General features: G+C 48.0%; 1 protein-coding gene across 1 annotated transcript in view; it reads right to left on the reverse strand.

Annotated features, from left to right (window-relative positions):
• UACA (uveal autoantigen with coiled-coil domains and ankyrin repeats) overlaps window positions 1-19805 on the reverse strand; it is a 30579-nt gene extending 10774 nt beyond the window's left edge. Inside the window, exons 1-10 of the mRNA XM_084293503.1 lie at window positions 19727-19805; window positions 6791-6924; window positions 5126-5214; window positions 4325-4389; window positions 4116-4173; window positions 3586-3656; window positions 3373-3479; window positions 2247-2428; window positions 1723-1760; window positions 919-1005 (exon numbers count right to left, since the gene is read on the reverse strand). Coding sequence (XP_084149629.1) covers window positions 919-1005; window positions 1723-1760; window positions 2247-2428; window positions 3373-3479; window positions 3586-3656; window positions 4116-4173; window positions 4325-4389; window positions 5126-5214; window positions 6791-6924; window positions 19727-19783 — 888 coding nt within the window. The 5' untranslated portion in view covers window positions 19784-19805. The remainder of the gene's footprint in view (window positions 1-918; window positions 1006-1722; window positions 1761-2246; window positions 2429-3372; window positions 3480-3585; window positions 3657-4115; window positions 4174-4324; window positions 4390-5125; window positions 5215-6790; window positions 6925-19726) is intronic.
• Window positions 19806-25909: the final 6104 nt, after the last annotated feature.

The raw sequence follows: 25909 nt of genomic DNA on the forward strand, positions 1-25909 counted from the left end.
ATTCTGACATAAGTTTAAATAAAGGTTTGGGGAGTATTTGCAGGGTAAGATTACTTTCAGTGCTGACAGCACTAAAGAGGCTGCTTACCTACTGTCTGCTAACGTGTAGAAGTAACTAGTACTAAAACAGTCCCTGAAACCCAACCACCACAGCCAAAGCTGTAATGAAAAAACCTCACTGGCATGAAGCGCAGCAACCTTTAAATGGACAAGTGTTCCAGCAACCCCAAGACTCACCCTGGTAATGCATATGAATCCAACGCATGAGAACTATACTGTGGGTCTTGGGCCTTCAATCAGTCCAGCGTTTACATCCAAACAAAGGCTGTGTAACCACTGCTAGATAACCACCTGAGGTAACCACTTGAGCTCAAAGCAGACAGGTTTCATTTAGAGATCCTTATTCTTTTAAGACAAAGGATTTCAAAATGAAAGTCTCAATTTCTCCACGGTTTGTTCCCCACAGCTTGAAGTTTTACTTACCTTTTTGAGAATTGTATTGACACAGTAAGATGACAAAAAAAATGAATACCAGTTAATAAAACAATTATGATACAAGTTATTTTTAAGGAATACAAGTACATATCTCCTGAGAATGTTACACCTTTGTGTTTCGTGACACTATGATCTTACTGCAGGTGAAAGCAGTAGACACAAGATTAAGAGATGGGAAGGGTTGACATGAAGAGGCTCCCAAGTATTCATTATATGAATTTTTATTTTCTTGCAAAACTTTATAGCTTATCTGCATAATTGCCACTTTACATACTCACACAATTAAGTTTTAAGTAAACAGCAATATCTATGACCTTTCTTCGTGGAATTGCTAATGCTTATTTACAATCACATCTTGTCTTTAATATGCCTGGTTCATTATGCACATGGGAATATGTAGTTGTAGAAATCCTTCTTGCTTACCTGAGCGTTATGTTCCTTCTGATACAGTCTGACATTCACCTCTTCCTGTGCATGCAGCCGATTCCACTTTTGTGACATATTAGACATCTGTTATTGCAACATTCAAAGCGTTAATTTTTATTCCTGTTGCAGCCTGACAACATCCATTTCTGGGGACAGTAGGCTGCTCTCACAACTCCCTTTTCAGCTTCCACTGGGGGGCAATAACACTGAGCGTTCAAACTTTGACAGACCGCTTCTCAATAAGTAGACCACCCACAACCTCGTCCAGACAGAAAACAGGATGCTTGTCAAAGCTCAAACCCCAAATATGCAAATAAAATATTTTTCATATAGAAATACAAACACCATCTAATTATAGATGGAATCTTCTCCATGCTACGTTTGAAGTCAACTCAAAAATACTGAATCAGTTTTGCATCCCTGTGCAGTATTAGCCACTCTCTCAACAGTACCAGCTGTGTGCTGAATTTTGGCAGTCGAGAGTGAACAGCTTACACCTCACCTCTTTCAGTTTCATACAACTGCAACATAGAGAGAGTACAAGTTTCCTAGGGATGGGAAACAAGCACAAATTTCCTAGGGATGTAGCTCACAAAAGACAGTTTTACTCATGAATCACCTTTACACGCCAGCAAACAAAGCTGATTATTTCACAGTACCAAAGATCAAAAAAAAAAAAAAAATCAGTAAGATTTACACCACAAATCTGCAACCTTTCTGCAACATACACCAAACATTTGAGTTAAGAACACCTTGAAAAACGTTGTTGGTTCAGTTAAAACACAACTCAATAAGACTTACCTTTTGTTCAGACTGCCCTTTCTTCATGGTATCTCTTCCTAAAAATAAAAAGCAACATGAAATAGGAAGTTAAAAAAAAAACCAAAAACATTTCATTCAGATTCACGCAAGGCATACCTAGTTAATCTACTTATGTTTCTTTCTTGGAAGGACGTTTCAAGAAATAGCCATTCTCTCCTTCCTTCCCACCCCGCACCCCATTAATCCAAAAAAGGAAGCATTTCACAAGTACAAAGCTTCTCCTATAAATGAGGCTAAATCACTCCTATGATCAATACTGCAATACAAAAGATTCATCAACACTAATACCCTTTATCTCATGATGTCACAGCCTGCATTAACTTTAAGTTTTACTAAACACAAGCAAAGAAACATAACCCTTCTTTACCCTCCTATGCAGCGTGGGTATCACCTTTTGGTTTAAAGGACTACAGCCATCCCACAGCCACACAAAGACATAACTTGGGGAAGACACAACCCAAATGAAGGAGTAATAGCAAGCAGTAACAGCGTGTTCTTCATACCTTTGCCGGAATCCTCAATGGCAGCTTTTATTAAAGTCAAAATGTCAATATTGTCACCGATTCTGGCATAGTAAGCACAGTCATGACCAAGGCCATCGACCAAACTAACATCTGCACCATTTTTGAGCAAAACTTCTACCGCGTCCTTGCAGCCATATTCACAGCCTAACATTAGGGCAGTCCTGAGGATGGGGAGAAAGATTGCATTCAGAGACGCTGGGATCGTGTGCTTTCAAAGGAGCACTCACAGATATAAATCCTTTGTACACTTATCTCTGATCATGGAAAGCTGAGTGAAGGAACATTTCCTCTCTCAAGAGAGGAGACTACATTTTAAAAGTCATTTAGCCAACATTTAAATATTTGTCAAAAAGCAAAACAACACTAACAGCAGCACTTCCCTGAAGCCCAGCATAAACCTGCTGCCTTTGAGAGCACCACCCAGCTGTTTAGAAATCTCATGCGATTTTTGGCTTACTCTATTTACATACAAACATCAATAGACACAACACACACAAGACAAAAATAAAGACAAAGTTTGAGTGAGTGCTTGGGAGCCCTGGCACTGCCTCCCAAACACACACTTGCCAGCTTCAGGACATGCAATGCAAGCGCCTGTGCTCTGTCTCACAGCAGCCTCATGTCCACTGACCACCAGGCAGCCGTCCTCCAAGAAATAACAGGCAGGAGTAGCTCAGTTAGAAAGTCCCCCCACCCACTCCTCCATGTATAATGAATAAAACAGTTCTGGACCCTCAGGTCCCTTGGAAGCCCCAGTGAGACTCAAGTACCACTTCTGTCATGACCTATTTTACGTATGGATGCCAAAGAGAGCAAGTTGCAGCTGTGCACAGAAATCTTTAAAGCAGCCAACCACCATTTCCCTGCTGGCAGCAGCATGCAATACTTTCCACACAAGTCTACAGGTATTTTAGGTGCAAGAACAAGCAATAAGAAAAGCCAATTTTGTTTGAATTATTGAATTGTAACATCACTTCTGGACTAAGTCCCAGGTCAGAGTTTTTTCCTGCTGAATTTAACATTTTTCTGTAGCCTGAAAGTTAATGGACAGCCTTCTACCCTTTAACTGTGAGCAAGCATTCTGACAACCCTCTGCATGCCTTACCTGTTTTGTTTGTCCCTGGCATTAACATCTGCTCCTCTGTCTATCAGAAGCTGACAAACTGTGGGACGACACATCTGAGTGGCCAGCACCAGCGGTGTCCTCCCATCCTGAAAAGGGAAAGGGGGCAGGAAATAAGGAAAGGCAGGGGAAGCAAAGAAAGCACAAGAGCTCCAGTAGGGCTTGTATGGGAGAGAGGTCTAAGCAACAACTTACTCCATCTTTTGCATTCACTGAGGCCCCATGATCACACAGGAGCTGTATGCTGGAGGAACAGTCTGACATAGCTTTCAAGAGAAGGAGGAAAAAGCAAGTTATATTGCTGAACAGCGCCTTCATGAAACTCTAAGCACTGCAATGGCTTCACAAAAATTCATACAAGTTAAAGCATGAGAAGGCTACGTGACTTGCTCTCTTACAGCAGTCCCGAAGGCACACGTAAACTCAGACACTGCTTTAAGACACTGCACAGCATAATGAAGATTCACAAAATCCACAGAGTGAAGTTAACTTACTAACATCATTGCTCTAGAACACTCTTCATGATACTTCAGATTTTACTAGACAATTCACAGGCATCGGAAGAGAATTATAGACCTACATCCTCTAAGTCTGTTAACAAGCTTGTTATTGAGGACAAGTGGCATTACAACATATAGCAGTGGAAGTTAAAAATAATTAGGCACATCTGAGAGTTATCATTAAAGACTTCATATTACAGTCACCAGAAAAGCAAAACCTTCTACCTGCATCATGAAGAGCAGTTCTTCCTTGAAGATCCACATTTTCTGTTGGACAATTGTACTGTTAAAATAAGTAACCTGGGTTATCAAATAGGCTTCAGATTGCATTTAAAGTATCTCAATTTCAAACCAGTATATTTAAGAGCACCTTCCCCCACACTCCACCCAAAGAATAAAAACCGTAACAAAGGACAAGTTATATCTTTCAGTACCTGCAACAGCTTTTGCAGACATAAAGCGTGTCCATATTTTGCAGCTAGGTGCAATGCGTTTCTACCTAAAAAGAAATATCAACGTCAATTCAGGATCTATTTTGAACATGCATTTTCTGGGGGAAGGTAAGGAGGGACATTTCTGGCAGTTTTGTAACTGTCATCTCTCTTGCATACACTTTGCTATTTGCTAAACGGTGATTTTTACTTATTTTAAGGGAAACTGCATCCAAGAATTCATGAATAGTGAGAAATGGTACAGGAGTTTTAAAAAAGAAATCTGTCATATGAAAGGAGGCTAGAATATTTCTGTAATGAAGCTGAAAACAAGAGAATATTCATTTACCAAGTTAAATTGTGAGATGAACAATCTGAGGCAAAATTAGCACCAATTTTAACTGCCTGTTTCACAACATCTTTGCATAAACTTTGATATCACGTATGCAAACTAAGAAGGCAGCAGAGAGGTGCTCTGAAGTTTTGAGGGCTCAACACAGGTGCGCAAACACCTTCCATGCCACTGAAGTCACAGCCTCATTGTGCGCAGTACTTACCAACACTCAGTGAAACACACTTGCTATTCAAATTAACACATTCATTTAAAACAGTTCTCATACTGTTCTTCTCAAGCAGATATAGCCTGGCTGAAACAGACCTTACAGTTAAGTGTGTTTGTTTTGTTTTGCCAACCCCAGGAAACACTAAAGAACCCTGCAGCTTAGCTTAACCCTAAACCAAAGTGAAAACTGAGCTGGGAACTTCTGCAAATTGCACCTGAACACTTGACGAGATGAAGCATACCTGCAGCATCAGTGGCTGTGATATCAACTCCGTGAATAAGGATGGTGTTCAAACAGTCTAGGTTTCCCTTTGACGCTACAACATGGAATCTAAACACAGCAAAAAAAAACACTTTAAGCACAACTGTTTCGTACACAAAAATAGCAGTATTAACCAGGAAAGTCAAAGCAAATAATTGTATTTTCAAAGCATTATACTGTACAAACTCAACTTTGTACAATGTCCAAATCCGGTTCTGCAAATTTCACTTTAAGGAACAATACAACTTTCCTGAGAAGTAGTCAATATTTACCTGGAATCATTGACTCAAGTAGAATACCTACACTTGCCTTTCTTTCCCCCCATTTGGGCGTGAGTATTTAAACGTATGCTCTTGCCGAAGTAAAGGCTCTTTGTGAGAAATTGCCATTTGAGCTATCTGGCATTCCATGGTGGCTGGGGATGGGTGCAGCACCTCAAAAAAAGCACCTTTCAGAAACTAGCTATGATGAGTGGGATCACACCAAACATTTTCAGAACCACTGTAATCCAGGTGGCTATTGAGCTTTTTAGTAATGAAGGAAAAAGGAAAGTTCATCTTCCCTGTACCCCTGTCATTGCAAGCTGTACCTGTCAGTACTCAGAGTCACTCTTAACTTCAAGAACCAGACAAACGTAACACCAAGCTTTAAAACATTTATTTTATGCCAAGCTATCTCTGGATTTAGAAGAGACAAGAATAGATCCCCAGTGCTGAAAATGCAAATAAGCTAAGTCGTCAGCAGTTTGCAAGACATATGCCACCCTGCCAAGTATTCCTATACGTGTCATTTCAAAGTAACTGTCAGAACATTAAACATCACAGCAGAAAAGATGAGAAGAAAGGCAGGTCAGAAGTCAATAGCTTGAGTCTGTTTTACAAAAGCATTAGGGGTAACTAATGTAATATGTTCTAAAGAACCAGGAGCTTGGGAAGGTGAGATTTAGCCTGCCACACAACTCTCATTACATCTGGTAGCTCTAATAACACTTCATTCAAAGCATTTGAACACTACTACAGATTATGGCTGAGTTCATCATCTAGTGAATTTATTTATCTTTACTCTTGACTGTGCTTATTTTAGATATTAATCAAGCTAGTCTGTTAAAGAACACTGCCTACAGTAGCCTTCTTAAATTGAGTTTTAATTGCTCTAAAAATATCAACTACAGATTGGCAAAACTTAGCATTTCAGAATGCTTCAAATAAACAAAGTAGGAGTGCTTGGCGATATTTCTTTCTATTAATTGGGGGCAATCCCTGTTGATTTGCATGAATAAGTCATCTACACAGAAAAAGATCAGGAATTTAACCACACACCTCTGCCAAAGATGGCTAGATTACATACTTCAAGCCCATCCCCACTGCTAGACCTTTATATTCCCAGATCAACCCTCAGCTCAGATTTCTGCTCAAAAAGGCTTCCTTTTTTCCATTCTCCACTTCAGCATAAGAGCTATGTAATTTTCTTTGTTCAATTCCTGATTAAAAGCTTATGCAAGACTAGCCTAGATGAGGCTAGAATCTCATAGTGTGTGTCGCATAGATTTATAGACCTAGCAGTTTTTACAGCAGCAGCAAGACCTGGGAATGGAGCTACTTCCACCAGCTTCCCCACCACCACTGCAGAACTGGAAGTTACTTACGCAGACCTCCCTTCGACATCCAGCTTAGTAGGACAGACTCCTTTTTTGGCAAGGATTGATGAAACCTTTTCCACATCACCCCTTTCAGCTGCTTTCATTAACCTGTCATCGTACTTGTTCCAGTCTGTATTCAGCTGTATAAAAGAGAATTAGAAAAGCAGGTCAGCCCGCGGCACAGCATCGATCTGCTAAAGGAACATCAATAAGAGGCTGAATCTCATATTATCGGTGGGGATGGGGAGGGAATAAGAAGAGGGATCTTTGTTTACGTATCAGGTTGTGCCTCTCAAGACCTTTAGTTATTTACAGGCAATCATACTGCAGCATCTCAATCAGGCTGTTAGCACGCTGCTCCGAGCCAGCCTGGTTAAGTCTCTCTGACCCTTACAGCAGAACACTGTGGGACAAAAGCACTTTGCTTTTCCTCATCCTGCTGGCTTCCATCTAAAAGGTCGAAAACTAAGGTCGCACACAGTAGTTTCCTATACATTTAAAGCAATCTCAAAGTTTTCAGTTTCTCGTATTAAGCAGCTTTTAGACACTTCCTTCCGTTCTGTTTTATCTGCTGATAGCCATCAGCTGTTTGCCCTGCACAGACCAGCTACCTTTTCACTGCAGCTCTGCTTTCCCCTCTCTCCTCACGGATGCTGCTGTCACACACCCTTTGGGGGAAGAGGCATCGCTTCTCTTGTGCCAACAAAGCAATTAACTCCACTGGCTAAAGGAAAACTGGAAGGGTTTCTTGTTCTTCTTTACCGTCAGTCATTTAAGTTGTGATAGTCAAATAAAGCAGCCAACTGTTCCATTTCTATGTATTTAATACCTGCCTGTGTCTCAGAGCTCACAAGTCAATAAACAAGATGCACCATACAGGAACGGACAGGCCAGGAACCGCAATAACAGAGCCAGAAATCCTGCTGCTAACAGCTCCCAATCTAAATAGCCATCTTCAGAGTAAGCTTCTCAGAATTCACAAAAAAATGATTTCATAAGGAAGTGGGCAGATAAAACACAGCTGCTATGATTTTTTCCCCCCCTCTGTCAACCCTTATATAGTAAAGGTAGCACAAAGAACAACAGACAAGCGTAAACTTTGTGGGACACTTGAATAGAACAACGATTACGACACCATAATCAGCAGCAGACTTCAGTTTTCACGAACTCAGCAACACGCAAGGCACGCACTAAGTTTAGCCCTCTCTCAACCAAGTTCACATTTACCAAACCCTGCACTGGGCAGAAGTGAGTGCTGAGTGCTGCCCACGGGCAGCATCCGTGCCCGCTGATGCAGGCACCGAAGTGCCCTCACTGGTGCCACTGGCTGCATCTGGCCATTCCTAAAATCAGACCTCAGCTAGCTCCGCTGGGTCCCGACTCTAACACCAAACAGATGCACCAAAAATATGCAAGCGGGCTGAGTGCTCTCTGACTCCTCTGGGTTGTTCAGAGCCAGTTTAGCTCAGCATGCGATGTTCCAGGGATGGACGCCTAGGGGGCTGCGCACGAAAAATTCAAAGTGCACAGCTTCCAATTGCCTGCAATTCCCCAAGCTATGCAGCGCGCAAAGGAAGCGCCAGTCAGTTATAAATAACCACCAACTCAGACATCTGTCACCCCCCACTTATTCCTTGTTTACTTCGAGTTTGGAATTCCAGGCCCCAGGCTAGGATCTGCCCCGCAGCGCTAAGCTGGGGCTGCCCCACACCAAACCAACCTCTCCGATTGCTTTGCACTGCTCAGGAAGGTCTGTGACAAGCCTCAGAGCCAAGCTGGATGCCGAGGACTCAGCTTTGAAAAAGCTTTTGATAGAAGAAAAAGGGACAAACGTTCCAGACAGAACCACCCTCTCCTTACAACTGCCCTATATTAGCAGAAAACAGGATTTTTCACGGTTTAATATAACAGAATCTGGAAGATCCACAGCAGGGAGAGCCAGTGCCAGCTGGCCAGGTCTCTCCCCTTGCATCTAAGCCAGGTTTACCTAGGTAAAGGAGAAAATACTGATAAAGAACAAAAAAACAAAAACAAAAAAAAAAAAAACAACCACAGCCACTGCTCTGCATCTGTAGAATGGTTTGTATGATGGAGCTGTAGCTGCAGTTATCTTTGTTTCCCGTACTGCAATCACGTTTACATTCTGAGAAATCACGAAGTCTCAGCAATAATTCACTCAGTGCAATGCTTACTAAGTGACGTGAAGTAATAAAGACAGGCAGCTACTGAAGTCACACACGCTGGTGTTTCCTCACCAAGGCGTGCAGTCCCGACTGCCAATCGATTCACACACCCATTAGTCTAAAAGCCAAGCCTGCCCGGCGTGACAACGCCACCGCAGCGGTGACACTGCTGGTCAGGGTAAAAGCCACAGGCACTGCCAGGGGGCAGAGCAGTTGTCCTCGGAGGCCTGACAAGGTTTCCTCTATAAGCTACTTTATTATCCACTTTATATGTTTTATTTAAATACCTTAAACTATACAATTTCACATCCTCAGAGGAAAGCGATGATGCCTTGCATGTCTGCAGCTGGGTTTAGATTTCCGAGCTGCAGACTTACAGCTCATGCCCGCTAGCACAAGCTCACTCAGACGTACACACAACCCCTTACCATAAATTCTTTCTTCCCATTTCATGAGTCTTCTGATTAACAAGACTTTTTTTTGTTGTTTTGTTTTTGTTTTGTTTTTAAATTACTATCATCTCAATAGAAACATTTTTCTTTCATTATAATATCTAAATAACATCATAGGAAACTGACAAAGTCAAATAGTACCAGCTGGGCACTTTGTATTTCAGGAAATTTCCCCGCAGTTAGTGTTGTTAAAGACATATTAATTAAAAAGGAATGGCTACAAAATTCAGGCTTCTGCATTTCTGCAGCTGTAAACCACGGCCGGTGATATGAAACCTAAGAAACCTACCGTGTCTTTAGCTGCACAAGAAAACCAACAAGTCATCATAGACCTCGCGGCTCCTTGCTGCCAAAAGCAACCGATTTATCTCGCATCGAGTTACAAACCGCCGCAGCTCAAAGCAGCGAGCCAAGCGGGTTCCCACTTTCAGGAACGGATTCTCTCCGCCGCCCCGAGCTCATTTTGTTCCGTCATCCTTCTCTTAGCTTGGGTCCCCCAGCATGTTTTCTCCGTCTTCAGGATCCTCCTCAGCCTTCATCCCTCAGGAGGACGCGCGTCCCGCCGCCTGCCAGCAAGCCCACAGCGCTCCACCGGCCGCAAGGCTCACCAGTAAATACTGCCCGGCTCCAGAATATCTTGTAAGCGATACGCAGCCAGTCTCATCAGCCCAGATCTATTTTCTGATAATCCACTACTTGATAGCCGGGCGATAGAAAGCAATCGCTATTAATACATTCTCCGCGTGCTCGTGCCGTGAGTAATGCGTGTTGGGTTCAACGCTAACAAACGAGACAAGCACGCACGGAGCTCACTACTGTGTTATGCTCGCAGACACACAAACACTCACTTTAAAATAACAAACACGTTAGTCAAATTAACCGTCAACTGACATCAAGGAAAGCCATACTTATCCCCCACTAATAACACAGAAGGACTGAAATACTAGCAGGAGTAATTTTTTCCCATTCCACCACAACGCCAAAACCAGAGCCGCGATCAGACTTCAGACAGCTACAACTGCGGAGCAGATGGAATGCGTGATCCTATTTTGACAGAAATGTAACCGATTTTAAATTAGAAAACACACATGCCTGTGCTTTAAAGAAAATCTCCTTTTACAGCGATGGAACCATTCTGAACAGGACCTGGTTTCGGCTTACTGCTGCTGCCAGGCTGTCTCCCGACTTGTTAAACGAGAAGAGTCACGGAGGCTGTCAAAACATTAAATAGACAGCATCATGATTAACAGCGGGGAAGATGTCGAGTCTCCTTTCACAAGTTTTAAATTTAAAAGGAGATCTCCCAAGTGCCGTTTTTAGAGGACTAGGTCAGCATTACAAGCGATGCACTGTTTAGTCTGCAGGAGACAAACACGGTGCACAGCGAGAAAAACCGCACGCACACACACACCCTGTAGGACGCTTGAAAGACTGCAAGCAACTTAAAATAAATGACTCTTCTGAGAAAAGCTGTTACAGGTAAGTCACATCTATTCGTATTTGCACAAATTCACCCCCTCCCAGCAATGCTTAAGCTATTCTATGTTATTTGCTGTGAGCAATGGCCCTTTGCCTTATCACTCTGCTGTGTTTCATGAGAGCATCCCAAGACTTCTCTGCAATTGGTGTCTGTGTGATAAAAGCGCTCCAAAAACACTGAGTGACCATCACAATGACCACATCCTCTCACAAGTTGTCTTCTGACCAGAACCAAGTCTGTCTCCTCGTCTAAAAGCAGCATCTTGGGGAAAAAAATACACACACTTTACCACTGACAGCAATAGCAAAAAAAAAAAAAAAAAAAAAAATCTGAAGTCAGAGTGTGGTGAGAAACCACACGGAGGACTGTGCCTCCCAGGTGAACCTCTTGTCTCAGGTGTACCCAAGCCAAAGGTTTCTCTGCCTGCCTGCAGCCATTCCCAGTGACCTGAGGGCTGTGCCTGTCCTGTGGCCCCTTGATGCTGAAGATCGTCCCACCAGGGCCTCGTCCACACCACCCAGGATTGTCGAAGCACATCCTGCTCTGGGGAAGTGCCACTCACTTCCACCACACCACCAGCACCGAGCAGGCCCAGCAACCAGTCCGGCTCCAGACCCATGCTGACAGGATTTTTGTCCGAGGCAGCTCCATCTCAGAGAGCTTGAACGGTGCAAAATAATGAAAATCCAAGTGTGGGGTCAGAGACTACAAACCCCACACACACACCACACTTAAAGCTCTTAGTTTTCTTGAAGATTTGTGCTGAGCAGGGAATGATTCCCAAAACACTCACTGGCTTTGCTTCCTCGCTCGCCTTTTATCAGTGGCAGTTCAACACAGGAATTTTTTGCTTTTCATTCCTGAAGAGCTTATACAGCAAACAAGCATCTATTAAAGCGACGATGCTGCTAATTGCAAAGAAAGAGTAAGTCACCACTTAACAAGCACTCACATTGTGCTGTCAGTGTAACCAACGTGTGGTAAGGCAGACCCGGTTTTGCCCCACCAGACACCACCAGCACAGGGCTCCAGAGGTGCCGAGCTGCCCGACGCACCACCGGGGCCTAGCTAATAATGTCCCTTATCTCACGGGACATTCAGCAGCTCACAAACCCAGCCACTTTCCCTCTCCACAGCCCTTGTCCTGCAGTACCTGGAGCATCCCACAGCACCGCCCCGCACGGCACACCGCAGAGCCCCAGCCCGAGCATCGCCCATCTCCACTACTTATGACACAGAGCACGAGGCACAGCACAGAGCCAAAGTCTGTGAGGCTGTGAGATTGCAGCCTTCAGAAACAAGCCTGTTCCTCGCCCTGTCATTGCAATTAAGCATTTAAAGACGAGAAAGCAGCGAGAGCCTGAACAACAGCCACTAGAGGGACTTGTGCTCGGGCACCCCAGGTTGGGTCTGCGTGAAGCCACGCTGGCCTTCCCGTGCTAACGAGGGTAGAGGAAAGGGCACAGGGTACTATCAGCAGTGATAGGCTAAAATATATATATATATATTTGTACACTGCTGTCGACCAGCAAAGCTAATATTTAAGAACTGTTAATTGTAATAGAATCTGTATTTATCGTTACATAAATAGCAGAATACTTAGCAAACATGAGCTTGCTGATACTGGACATCTCCCTCTTAAGCAAAAAAAAAAAAAAAAAAAAAAAAAAAAAAAAAAAGGAAAAATAGCAGGAAGAGGCCCTGATGCACGCTATTACTTCACCCACTGTTACCCAAGCGACCCCACTGAGGAATCTGGAGCAAAGAAATTGCTTTGTTAGCGATCCTGATACACAAGAGGAGAGAGCAACACTGGGCTACAGGCACCTTGCACGGCTGCAGCACCCTAATTATTCCATGCATGTCAATGGGATCATGCTTCTAAGCTTCCCCAATATCATCTTTAGATACCTTTCACTACAGCTTCTCTGTAGTGAAATGTTTTGCTACGCTATGAAATAACTAACAGCATCCATCTAAACTTCACTGCTTGTCCCCTCCGTCCCCATCCTGCGTGTGATGTTAGCACAAGGCCAACAGTCCCTTCCCCAGCTAAACCTCGAGCAAGGTTACCAACAGTGCTGCCCCATCGCAGACCAACATTACCACCAGCCCCACACAACTTGAGCTGAAAACTGAATTGGGTCTGAAAGAGGCTAAAAAATACTTGAACACACAACAGGCCGGCAGCTGGTTAGTTCTCTGGCCATACTCTTACTGGGGTTATTTCCCCCCTATAGAAAGGTCAAGGAATAAGACCATAGACCCTCAAAGACCACAGCACGCATTTTTCACATTTTCAATTATTTAGATAGTAGATTAATGATAGCATAACAAACATTTATGAGTGTGTAAGACCACTAAGACAGCCAGTTGCCACCACCATCTTAAAAACACTAAGACTGCATTTCACTCACCTTAACCGTGTGGAGTAAATACTGTGTTTTTTTCCTGTTGTGGTGGTGGGATTTTTTTTATTTTTTTTTTTAATAGGAAAAACACAGCATTGCTGGGCTGGGTGGGCAGGAGCAGAGCTGATCATGTCTCATCCCAGCACAAGGAAACCATTAGGACCTCGAAGCCGGGAGGAGAAAGATTTAATTTGCTTCCTTTAGCAGCCTTTGATCAGATAGACCAGGCCATGAAAGGCCTGATCTGTTCAAGCCCTTGTTTAAAAACCATTCACAGCATTCAAGAACATAGGTGATGGCAGCATGCTAACAAAATGAGAAGTCCCAACTGCGAGCTGCAGTGCAGAACAGACACTAACCCCTGCTGGAAAGCGAGGCAGATGCAATACTGCTCCCTTCCCTTTGTGCATCACAGCACATTACAGTCTTACCACAAAGCTAACAAATGCACGACAAGTTAACTGGCTGCTGAGACAGCAGTACTGCTCAGGAAACTTCCACCTGGAACGGGAATTGCTCATCCTGAGTCTCCTCTGCCCACGGAGCTGCACAAACCGACTGCGTAAATGCACAGCTCATTTAAAGAGAGCACGCAGACTGCGCAGCAGCCACATAACTGCTTCCGAAACACCAGCTGTAATTCACAGCCCTTCTTAAACCTTTCAGCCTGAAAGCTGACATAAACCTATGAAAGCGAACACAGCTTCCCGTCACCACCGAGCTAGGCAGATAATCCTATTAACGAAAAAAAAAAATAGGGAGGGAGCACATCCTCTAATGCCATTAGCGCTTGAGTTAAGCGCATAACGCCCCGAGGAGCAAAGAGCTCTGGCAAAAACACGGCCACCACTATTTACAGCCAGTGGTCACACGTACACGAATGTTCCCATAAGCTCCCTAGAGAAAATACAGAGATCATACTTTTACACGAATAGTTATGAAACTAAAACTGCAATTTTTGATGTCTCTGAAGACTGTTTAGAAATAGCAATTACAAGAAATTAAAAAAAATAATAATAACCTAAAAATGATCAGTTTTAGGGCCCTCTGTCACGAGAGAATCACTTCCCCAGTCGAGGCTCTAGGCAGTTTTCCTGTAGGGAAAGGAAGGCGCCCGCTGATACAGGAGAGTTACTCGGAAGATGCACACCCGTCAGAGAGGAGAGCAGGGCTGGCACAGCACGCCTATCAGCACACACACTTCATCTTCCTGCTCATTTTACAGAGGTCAGAGTACATTTGTGATTAAAATTAACATTGAGACAGACACGCCCTGTGATTTCACATGGCACAAAAGGACTATTGCCTTTGAAGTAAGTTGATTTATTTGAAAACCACAGAGCCTAAAAATAGTTTTAACAGCCTAACTTTCCCCTCTGCCTTTGAGGGGGACGTTCACCAGGTGTAGCTGGAATGGAAAATGGAAAACACGGCACTTTATATTTTATAAGCCCATCTTGCTTATCAGCACGTGTGTTTTCATATAAAAGCCTTCTGGAGTTTAGGACTGCGGGAGGAAGATGTGCTGTTTAGTCTGCACGAGGGGAGGAACGGCCCCAGCCTGAGCATGGAGCTCGTCTCACCCAGCAGGTCCCCACACGCAGCACGTTATGTTATCACCTCGTTTGCTGCAATTTCTCCATCTATGGAAGAATTATTGAATGCTACAAAATGGGTGAGGCTTAGCCTAAATAGCGATCAAACTCAACAGCATTCCCAGTTCCGCTCCGTTTGCACGCTTCTCTCAAAATGCTCATGTTGAGATCTTTTATTAACAGCCGTGTTGTTTTATGACTTGTTTAAATATAACTGCATCCTGTAATTAATGTAACGAAGTCATCTAACAGAGCAGCTTAATGGAAAACAAATAGCCACTATCTAAAACCTTAACGTAAACATTTTACCCAATTCTGAAGGCATTTTCATTCCCACTACAAGTTCACATGTCCCAGGTCAAGCAATTATTTGAACCTACTTCTACCAAGACATGCAACATGTCAAAAACTCTTCTCAAAAACGCTGTAAGGGCTCTAAAGCTGTGCCAGGTACTAGGTCCCTAACAGCAGAACCAGCTTCTCTCCTTTCCACGAGGCTTCTGGGGTAGGGGGAAAAACCACCAGCATCGAGCACAGCAGCACGCGAGCTGCAGTGGAAGCATCGAAGGACTCTGCACACAACTCCAGAAGGATGCTAAGTCTGCTAAAATAACAATAAAATAAATATTATTTATTTTTAAATAATGCAACTTCCCGACGTCTCATTGCCCACGACACATACCCTAACATAACTTTGTCAATAATACACCCTCAATCTCTGCACCCCAAGATACAGTGCAGCTTGGGCACTGCTAAAAGCAACCAGAAAAGCCAGGGGTTCAGCAGCTGCATCTCAAAACAGCCTGGTAAGAGCAGCTCACAGCACAACAGGGCCCTGCCTCCTGCACTTACATCCAGGAGCTGCTCCCCGGGGCCAAAGAGAGCACCAAAGCTGTCCCCACAAAGGGGACGGGAGCCGGGGAGCCCTGGTGGCCTGGGTCACAGGAGGCTGGGGAGTGGGCTCATCCCTTCCGAAACTGCAGAGGCCAGGTCGGAGGCCAGATGGACACTGCTCTCCTCGGGACTCGTGGCAAAGCCCTGGTTTGGAAGCACAATCCCACCTGTAACAAAGCATCAGACAACACCAAGAACACCACGCCACTGACTCGGCCCTGTTCGGTCACCACCCAGTGATGGAAGGCTGGGATGGTACCGGTCAATCAGGTGCCATCAGCCTGCTAAAAAATATCAATATTTAATGCTAGCGATGGAGCACTGCATAAGCTCTATCTGAGCAGCAGGTCAGATGAACTCGAAATGGATTCGTCAAAAGGTGACCTCGGCCTTGTTTGAGGAATTTTGTCTGCAGGTCAGACAAGGACATTCATGCAGGAACTCCCTGAGCCTCCAGTTTTTTAGCTTTTCTTTTTAATTACTGCATTCCAAAGTGATAAAGCACTGACGAACACTCCTTTCTAAAGCAGCCTGAAAATGACAATGCACCTGTACGCAGGCTGCAGCACACAGCTTTTGCTGAACCACAAATTGCCATTCCTCCCCCTGCTCGCGTTTCTCCACGCCGACCGCAAACATCACAGAGGCGAGCACATGGCTCTATTTAACTAAATGCAAATGAAGCACAAAGTTTTTCCAAGGAATGCACACGTTAGCACGAGCCTTAATAAAGCTTCCCGGAACCCAAACATCCCCTACAGAATAACCACATTCAGCCTAGGAGCTGACATTTGAATATTACAACGCTGCTGATTCTTGGACGTGTTGCCCGAGGACGGCACTGTAAAGCCGTGCGAGGCTGCACGCAGGGGTCAGGGCAGCAGGGAGGAAAAACTTTGCTCTGGCCAGCAGCAGCCACGCTGGAAAAATTCTGCTGACCAGCCCCAGCACTGTCATCAGCGTGGCTGGCGAGAGCTGCTCAGTCTGTGCACGGGGCAGAGCAGTGACACAAAGCCATCAGTCTCATTCGTTTTCAGGCCGATGTGTGCCAACAGCAGCAGCTGCCTTTATTTCAGGTAACAAGATGAACAGAGAAGTCATCTGGGCTTGGGTTATAACCAGGCCCTTTAACACCCCAATTTTTCCCTTCAGTCCTTCAGAATGTGCATTCTCCAGCACTTCGGTGCTACAAGCTGTTTTTAACAAATATTTTCTGCTGTACACACAGAGTGCTGCCAATTAATCGGGAAGCTGAGGTGAGCTGCAGTTCCACCACAGAGGACATCACCCAGAGGAGGGCAGGCGGTGGGACCTCACCCCCTGGGGGCAGAGCAAGGACGAGCAGGAGCCCCCCCGACACAGAGGACATCACCCATTTACCAGCCCGACAGCTCCACGGGCACCAAGGCACTGACACAAGTCCAGCTGTAACCACACGAGCTGGCCAGGCGTTAATTTAACCATCAGACATCATCACACCAGACAAGCGCTCAGATGCCTACCTCGTTTTTTTTTTTTTCCAAAACAGCTTCCACTAATTACACGCTACCTTCAGCTTTTGTGGATATATTTAAAAATAAATAAATAAATCGCTTCTGGAGGAGAAAGGACTGATAGGAGTTTCCGCATGGTTTTAATCTGCTTGTTCTCACCACGTGCAGGGCTCCATGCAGCACTGACACTACCCGAGGTGCATCCCAGGCACCCGTCTCACGCCGTGTCCGAGCGCAGCACTCCCAGGGGAGCTGCTCGTGGTGTGGATTCAGCTCCGCAGCCACCCGCAGAGCCCAGCAGAAGCCCTTTGTGGCTGCTTCCTAAGTGGGTTTAACAAGAAAAACTTCAAAGAAAGAAGCGGGCAACCCTCCTCCGCAGCGCCCAGCGACTGGAACTCGCCAGGGAAAGCTGAGCAGTGAAGGTGTGGGGCAGCAGGAGCTGCTCCGAACAATAAACACGTCCTTCCCCAGGCACCTTCCCCAGGAAACCTCCAGGAGAGCCAAGTTGCAGGCATTTCCAGCACGCTCCTCGCACACGTAGCTACCAAACGCAGCATCACCCCCGACCACGAGCAAGGACCGTGTCCTCAGGCCTTTGTGGGCTTTATATGGGATCTGCCATAAAGCTCCCACCCCACAGTGGTGTCAGGGACAAGTGGCATCCATCTCACCACACAGAGCACTGACGGTGCTGAGCAGGCTGCTCCGATCATCTCCCAGGCCCCATCAGCCGAACTGGAGTTGGCAAAACCAGGTAATTCCTCTTTCAGCCTGGATAATGGTGGGACCGGCAATTTCCCTGCCGCTTTTCATGGCTTTCCTCCATCACGAGGCAGGACACAAAGCCTCTCCCAAAAGATCACCATCAGAAAACCGCAGGGCATGGAATCATTACCTTAACCTGGAAGGAGGCGCTCAGAAGCGCGATGAAGGGACTGAGCTTCTCCCTACATCCCCAGGAAACAGCCCTGGGTGGGGACAGAGAGGGATGAAGTTCCCAAAACGGGCAATTCTTTCCCCAGAAATTTCCAGCAGTTTCCATCCACCCAGCAGCGCTCCCACCCCCTCCCAGTGCCAGCAGCAGGGCCGGGGTCTATCCACACACCCCCTCCAGCACCCACACATTGGGATGGGAATTATTTTCCCATCCCGAGCAGCCGGTGGATAGCTGTGCAGCCAAAACACGTCCCAGATAGATAAGTGCAGTACATCGTGGGTACAGAACGCAGCTCCTCAAGGACCTCGGTGAAAGCAGCTTCCAATGACACATTGGGGAATAATTTCAGATCTCGGAGGAGCTGAGCCTGACCAAACCCGCTGTGAAACGGAGGCCTGTGGAGCCCTCACCCACGAGGTGAAGCATCTCCGCACCTATTTCAGGCAGATGCTGCATCACCTCCGCGGGGGCTGCTGCCGCCTAATTACCGTGGGCTTACTCCGAGCTAGCAAGCAGTCCTGAAGCACTAACGAGCAGCAGGAACCAGGGGCAGCCCACGCATCGCCAATTATCATCACAGACTCCTGAATCACCCCCGGCACAGCCAGGTTCCTGGACGCGGAGCTGTCGGAGCCACCAGGTCCCCCCCAGCACCCATAGGTGCCCAGGCAGGCTGGTGTTTCCCAGTCACGCCGCCAGCTCTGAGCCAAACGCAGAGCAGCAGCATTTTGGGGACTGCCAGCATCTCGGGGAGCCCTCACGCCACCCCCCCTGCCCAGCAGCGGGCTGGGGACAGGGCCCAGGCAGCAACGAGGGGGGGTCACGGTGCATGGGGGGGGTCCCGGTGGGTGAAGGGGCACGAGGTGGGCACCCCAAAATTGAGGGCACCTGAAGGGATGAGCCAGGCACAGGCAGGGCATGGGGTGGGATGACCCCAAATGGGGTTTGGGGAGGTGCAGGCACATGGGGGGGGGCAGGGGGCTGAGGGTGCCCTGCACCGGGCAGAGCCTTCATGGAGGGTATGGCCATGGGGAGGAGAAATAAGGGAAAATGGGGGAAAAGGAAACGATTAAGGGGAAAGTTAAATAGTAAGGGGGGAAAAAAAATGAAATGGGGGGGGAAATTAAAGAGTAAGGGGGAGGGAAACGAAATAAAAGGGGGAGAAATTAAGTAAAAGGGGGGAGAAATTGATAAAAGGGGGGGAAATTAAATAAAATAGGTGAGAAATGAAATAAAATGGGGGGAAATTAATAAAATAGGGGGTAAATTAAATAAAATAGGGGAAAATTAAATAAAATAAGGGGTAAAATACATAAAACAGGGGGAAATTAAATAAAATAAGGGGTAAAATAAATAAAACAGGGGGAAATTAAATAAAATAAGGGGTAAAATAAATAAAATAGGGGGAAATGAAATAAAATAGAGAAAATCTAAAGCAAATCGCCAGCCCCGCTCGCAGCCCGTGCCCCCCCCGCCCCGCTGGGTGCCCCCACGCACCGTGCTGCCCGCGATGACGGCCTCGTGCTTCCTCAGCCGGGACTTGAGGCTCTTCATGGCGAGGCCCCCGGCGGGCGGCGACCCCCGGCCCCGCTCCGCGCCCCCAGCCCCGGTCCCGGCTCCTGCCCCCCCCCCGCCGCCGCCGCCGCGGCCGGGACAGGATCGCGCCCCCCCCGCCCCCCGCCGCGCCACCCCTACCCCTTCGCCCCGCCCCCTCAGGGCGTCGCGGCCAATCGGCGCCCGGCCGCGCGGGCGCTGCGGCCAATGGGGAGGCGGGGAGAGGGGAGGGACTTCCTCGTTTTAAAGGGGCCGGAGCGCAGGGAGGGAGGGAGGGAGAGGAGGGCAGGGGAGGAACCGCCCGGCCGGCAGGGGGCGCGCGGCCAGGGGACCCTGAGGGGACCCTGAGGGGACCCTGAGGGGACCCTGAGGGGACCCTGAGGGGACCCTGAGGGGACCCTGAGGGGACCCTGAGGGGACCCTGAGGGGACCCTGAGGGGAGCTGCCCCCTCTCACCACACGTTTCCAGCTCCCTCATGCTGGGAGCAGCTCCCTCAGTTTGGTCACGGCTTTTTTCAGCCTGAGCCACGTTTAATGTTCCCTTTTCATCGCCTTGCTCCCAGCCCTGACACGCACTGAGTTGTTGAAGGGCTTGCGTGTTATTTAATTACAAGTCGGGCTGTGTTGAAACACCAAAACCTCGCTTATTGCGGTGGGATTGGAGAAATCCAATCGATACACGTCTCCCTCTAATAAATGTGCAAGGCAAACGCCGGCGCTCTTTAATCAACTCAGGCAAAACGTGTATTTAAACACAAATTTCTTTCTAGACAGCCTGTATAGAAGGAAAAATGTTCGATGTCTGTAAATACACACAGGAGAAGCCCAAAGACTGTGGGCTGAGTTGGACCCCGCAGCCACACGTGTCGCTGGGAGGGACCTGCGGGCTCCTCACCAAAAACCATCCCAGCAAGTCACCCCCAGCCCAGCCTCAGCTGAAAGGCCCAGGTTTAAACTCTTCAGAGGAAAGGTATTGGTGCCCCGAGTGCTACACGGCGCTGTCAGGGCTCTCCACCCTGAGGAGCTGCCCTTTGATGCAGCCTCCCTCCTGCAGCCACCTCCCTCAGCCCGCGGCACCTCCAGCCCCACAAGTTCGGGTCAGACTCCAAGAGCAGCTTCCCCTCGGAGAAATTAACGCCTTTGGACACCTCTCTGTCATGCAGACAGCACTCATCCTGCCCTCAGAGGCTTGCAAGTCTCCTTTGAAGCCTGGTTCCCACCAGCGCAGCCAGGTCTTGCCCTCCTGTTGCTGCTAGCACAGGAACCTGATTGTGCCCAGCACAGCTCGAAGCAACGCAACTGGTAAAATGACAGCAGCAGCTGGGAGCTGCTGAGATCAGGATTCCCCTGGTGTTCCCTACCCATGGCAATACAAGCAGTGGTTTCCTTCAGCCAGCCAAAAGTACACAAGCAAATTCCTAGAGGGCACCAAGGCACAGCTCCCCAAAGGGGTGTTTGCATGAGGATTTGAGCAAACAGGGCCAAGTAACATTCATGTGCACTGATGAATCCAGGCAGAAAGTTAAGCCCCATCACCGGCACCAGTCTAGCCTGGGGCAGATGAACTGGTTTGAGTTCTTCAAATCAGAATCAGTTCTTCAAACCTTCAAATCTGAGTTGTTGCAGAATATGGTTGGTTCATTAAAAAGATGTTTCCATTACCAAAAGATTCAGCTTCCCAAAATATCCGAGTTTTGGGACCAAACTAACAGCAGTAGCTTTCTCCTCCTTCCACCAACTTCATGTTGTTTAATGGAAGCTCCTTCTGAATCGCTCCAGTAAGAGGGAAATCGGAATTTTAAAAATAACTCCTTGCTATCATTTCAGTGCCGAGACACTGCGCGTAGCAGTTCCAAGTGCCTCGCCACTTCCAAAGCAATTCCCTGTCCACAGATAACCACGCACACGGATGCATTTGCACCAACCAGCTGGGTCTCTGCTCTTTTGGAGGCTCAGCAGCTACCGCATTACGATGGCATCTGCCTTGTCAACCAGCTTCCTCCTGCTGGAGTCAGCCGCGGTGACGCCTGTCACAGTCACACCGCGTTTCTCCAAGCCAGCTCTGCGCAGGGGAAAGCAGTGAGCCAGAGCAGCCCGAGCAGAGCCTGCCTGATTTTTTTTATTTCTTTTTTTTTTTTGACTCCTGTCAAAGCAGAAAGCTCCCCACGCGAACACCATCTTTCAGCCCTAGTGCCGCATGTATCAGCACGGAACAAGATGTTTCATGTTAAATTACCGGGGGCTGACTTGTGCATTTGACTGGCAGCCAGGCTGTACCGATTCAGGAGGGCACCCAGCTGATCTCGCTGTCTCAGCAGCACGTACTGCAGCTCTCGCCCTGCCTCACAGTGCCGATGTCCATGCTCTAGCCCTTCCCCTGGCCACAATCCCAGCACTTTTCCCAGGTTCCGGCCACGATGACTACAGCCTTTTTTCTCACTTTTCTCCCCAAATGAATTCAAGCTGCTGCTGCTGAGATTTTTGGCAGGTAGCTCCCAGTACATCGCCCCTCTCCACAGCCCATCCCTCTCTGCCTATTAGCCAGACGCATCCTCGCATGTCCTGCAGTGTGCTCTCACCATCACTGTTACTGCTTGTTGGCTCTTGTCGCCTCGTTCCCCACTTCTCTGGCCAGACTTCCTCGCAGCTCTCGGCTGTGAGCGAGACAAGCCAACACAAGCCAATCTGCTGGGGCTTGTATTTGCTCTGCTTGGGCACAACCAGCAGAGCACAACCTGGGGGCGGTGAGATAAGGTCACTTCACTGCTGACAAACGGGGACCAAATGGGAACGTGCAGCTCCTGCTGGGTGTTTGTTCCACTCTCTTCCCAATTCCGTTTACATTTATTTATTTCTTTCTGTGTGACTTCAAACCACAGGTTTCTTTGGAGCAATGGCTGGCGCTGACTGCATGCCTGCTTGTACACGGATGTACAGCTTGGTGGACATCCTCTAGCTGCTCGTGCATCAGTGATGCTGTGGACACCACAGCCTTTATCCCACCATGCTGCCACGGGTGCTCAGCGCTGGGATCATCAAACTACTGCTGAGCACGGCAGGGCTGCACACAGCGATGCACACTTGGTGCCATTTCAGGAACCAAGGCTAAAGTTCGACCTCAGCAAGATGCTCATGTAGCTCAGAAGCTATCACACTCTGGATCTGTTCAAGTATTGCATTTTTTGTGACAGTCTTTGCATCCTGCAGCACAACAAAGGGTGTATTTATTCCAGCAATGTTTGTGTGATACGTACGGGGCTAATGGCACACACAAGTTGCTGGCTGGCCTTCTAACAGGCCTGGAATCTAATTAATCTCTGGCAGGTTCCCGTGAAATAGAAGCAGTGTTGGCCTGCACATCTAGCAGTCAAGACAAACTAATTGGAGCCAAGCTGTACAGTGAGAACGGAGGAAGGAACGGCTGCACCACGGTGGAGGCTTGTCAGAGCAGTACGCTGCCAAGGTCTGTTTCTGCTCTATTGGAAGAGCAACATTTGTGCAATGCTCCCAGCCAGAGTTCAAAGAGAAATATTTGAATCAATTGCAAACCAGCACAAAGCTTGGTGGTCACACACTCCACAAATGTAGGCGACAGCGACTTTGGGCTTATGAGCAGGACAGACAGCCGAGCAGCAGTCCTACACCTGGACTGGGACTCGTGGGCCCCTGCATGCACCCAGGGGTGTCTCCCACAGGGAGCACCCTCTGAGCAGACCACTACGTGGCAACGTGTCACCAAAAAGCTGCATCTCAACAGGCTTTGCTTCGCAGGTATTTTATCAGACAGAAAAACAGATCGGGCGGAATACATCACACTCCTCCAGGCATTCGGCTTATCAGTCAGTTTGTTAACGGCACACAAAAATCAAACCCCAACCTGACTGAGAGGGGAACACGCTCCTCACTACTTCTGTTGGGGTCACTGAAGTCCCCAGCCAATGCCTGCATCACTTGCTGCCTTAATCACCCAGATAAATTAACCTCCATGCCAAGCACCCGCAGGGAGGAGGATATAATTTTATCCTCCTTTGCTCTTGAGCCCATGAGGAGTTGCAGTCTCTGCTAGAAGGATACAGCGAGCCCTTGCTCTGCGAGCCCTTCTCACACCCTGCCTGTGCCCAGGCTGGCGGCCAGGACACAGCGTGCCTGAGAGGCTCCTGGGGATGGAGGAGCCACAGCCACGGAGAATTTCTGCCAGGCACTGGGAAATGTTGTACAACACACAGCCAACGCGATGCAGGGTCTGCGCTTTCCACTTGTTTCACCCTCCTTTTGTTTTGGACTCCAAGAACAGCGAGGGGAGGAAGCATGTTTAGACGGAAACCTTGCAGCCAGGGTTTGCACGCTGTGCTCCTGAACCTGCCTGGCACGGCGCCGCGCTTAGGAAAAAAAAAAAAAAAATGTTTTAGGAAAAAACAAAATGTGTGCCAGCCTCTGGGGAGCCCACTTGGACAAAAGCTCGGCCGCCAGCCTGGCTGCTCTCACTGCTTCCTTGTGGCTGTGTCAGAGCACCCGGCTGTCCCGGGAGGCAGTGAGCCCGGCCACGAGGCACAGCACCCAGCCCGGGCACGAGACCATGCACGTCACGAGCAGCTCCCAGCACACAGCAGCAGGAGCAGTGGGAATGGGAACAGGTGGGAAGCGACTTTCCAAAGCCATATATCAGGTCAGAGGTGGGTGTGGAAACTATGCGCTGCCTACCAACTAAACAGCCAAGAGAACAGGATGTCCCAAGTGTTCCTTACTGATTCAAGCACACCCCAAAAGGAGATAACACCCCGAAGGCAGGGAATCTGCTTTGGCAGTGGGGGAAGGCAGGGACCAAAGAGCTCCTCAGCCTTCCCCATGCACATGCAGAAAGTGGCTGCAGCTCTTGTGGCTGCGTGGGACTCTGGCTCTGGCTGTAAGGGGAGGGTTTTGAAATCCATCTGGGGAAGGTGAACGTGTAAAAGCATCTCATCTTGGCTGTCCAAGCCTTGTTGAGCACCTCTGCTGCTCAGAGAGAGCAAATATGTTCTCGGAGAAGTGAAATTGTTGAGATGAGGCAATAGCACCGACAGCCAGCCAGTAAAGCTGGGAAGTTGGTAGCCCTGTGGTCCACGGCATGTACGGTAAATTGTATTAACTGGGCAGCATGGGTGTAAGGGAGCTGAACTTCCAAATGAAACTAAGGGCGATGGATCAGGTACCAAGTGCAGCACTGTGAGCACTCCCTGATGAGCAGTGCGTCCCTGGGGGCTTTCGGCAGCAAGCCAAAAGGGAGGGCTGGGGGCTTTCTACCAGGGGTCCCATCCCTCTGTGGGACCGTGTGCTTGTGGGGCCTCCAGCCCTGATGCTGGCCCTGGCGGGGAACATCAGGGACATCCCTGCGGGGACCGGCGCTCCTGGGGCTGCACCAAGCGGAACAGGGCAGCGGCAGGACAAAGCCGTCACCCGCAGGCTGGTTTGGTCACACAGATAAACAGAGGGCAGACAAATAGAAGGGATAAAGAGGAGTGATAAGGAGACTAAAGGAATGTAAAGATCAAAGGGAGCAAACCATAACCCGACCTGAGTGCCTTCACAGGCAAGACAGCACAGGCTGGCTGGGGGTAACCCTGCTCCCATCCGATGGCTGATTCATTCCCAGTGAAACAGGGCAAGAAACAGGGCTCGGTGTGAATGTGCAAACCCATCTGAACACTCGCAGAGCTCCAGGGAGCCGCTGCTGTCTGCGGGGAGCAGCAGCACACACACGGGTGGCAGCCGGGCCCGGAGGAAGCCGTCCGCAGCAGCTGCTTGTTGTTAGCACGTCTGCCTCCGTCCTCACGGGCACGGTTTGCTGGCTGCCTGCACTGGAAACGGGCTCCCAGGCAACGCAGGTCGCAGTTTCCAAAGCTTTAGCGGTGGAAAGCAAAAGGAAAGGTCTCCTTGGGGAACAGCGAGTGTCTTATCCCTGCACGCAGGGTGTCTGGGGCTGGACCATTGGAAGGTCAGAGCCTTGCTTAAATTGACATGGACAAACTGAAAGCAGAGGTCTGCTAAGGGAGCAGCTGAACCTGCAGCAGCAAAACCCGCAGCAGACCCCTGAGGTGATTTGGGCTGGGAGTGCCTCAGGAGGCCAGCAAGGCCGGCATGCAGCCGTCT

This window comes from Netta rufina (genome assembly GCF_964035555.1).
Source record: "Netta rufina genome assembly, chromosome: 11".
Lineage (NCBI taxonomy): Eukaryota > Metazoa > Chordata > Aves > Anseriformes > Anatidae > Netta > Netta rufina.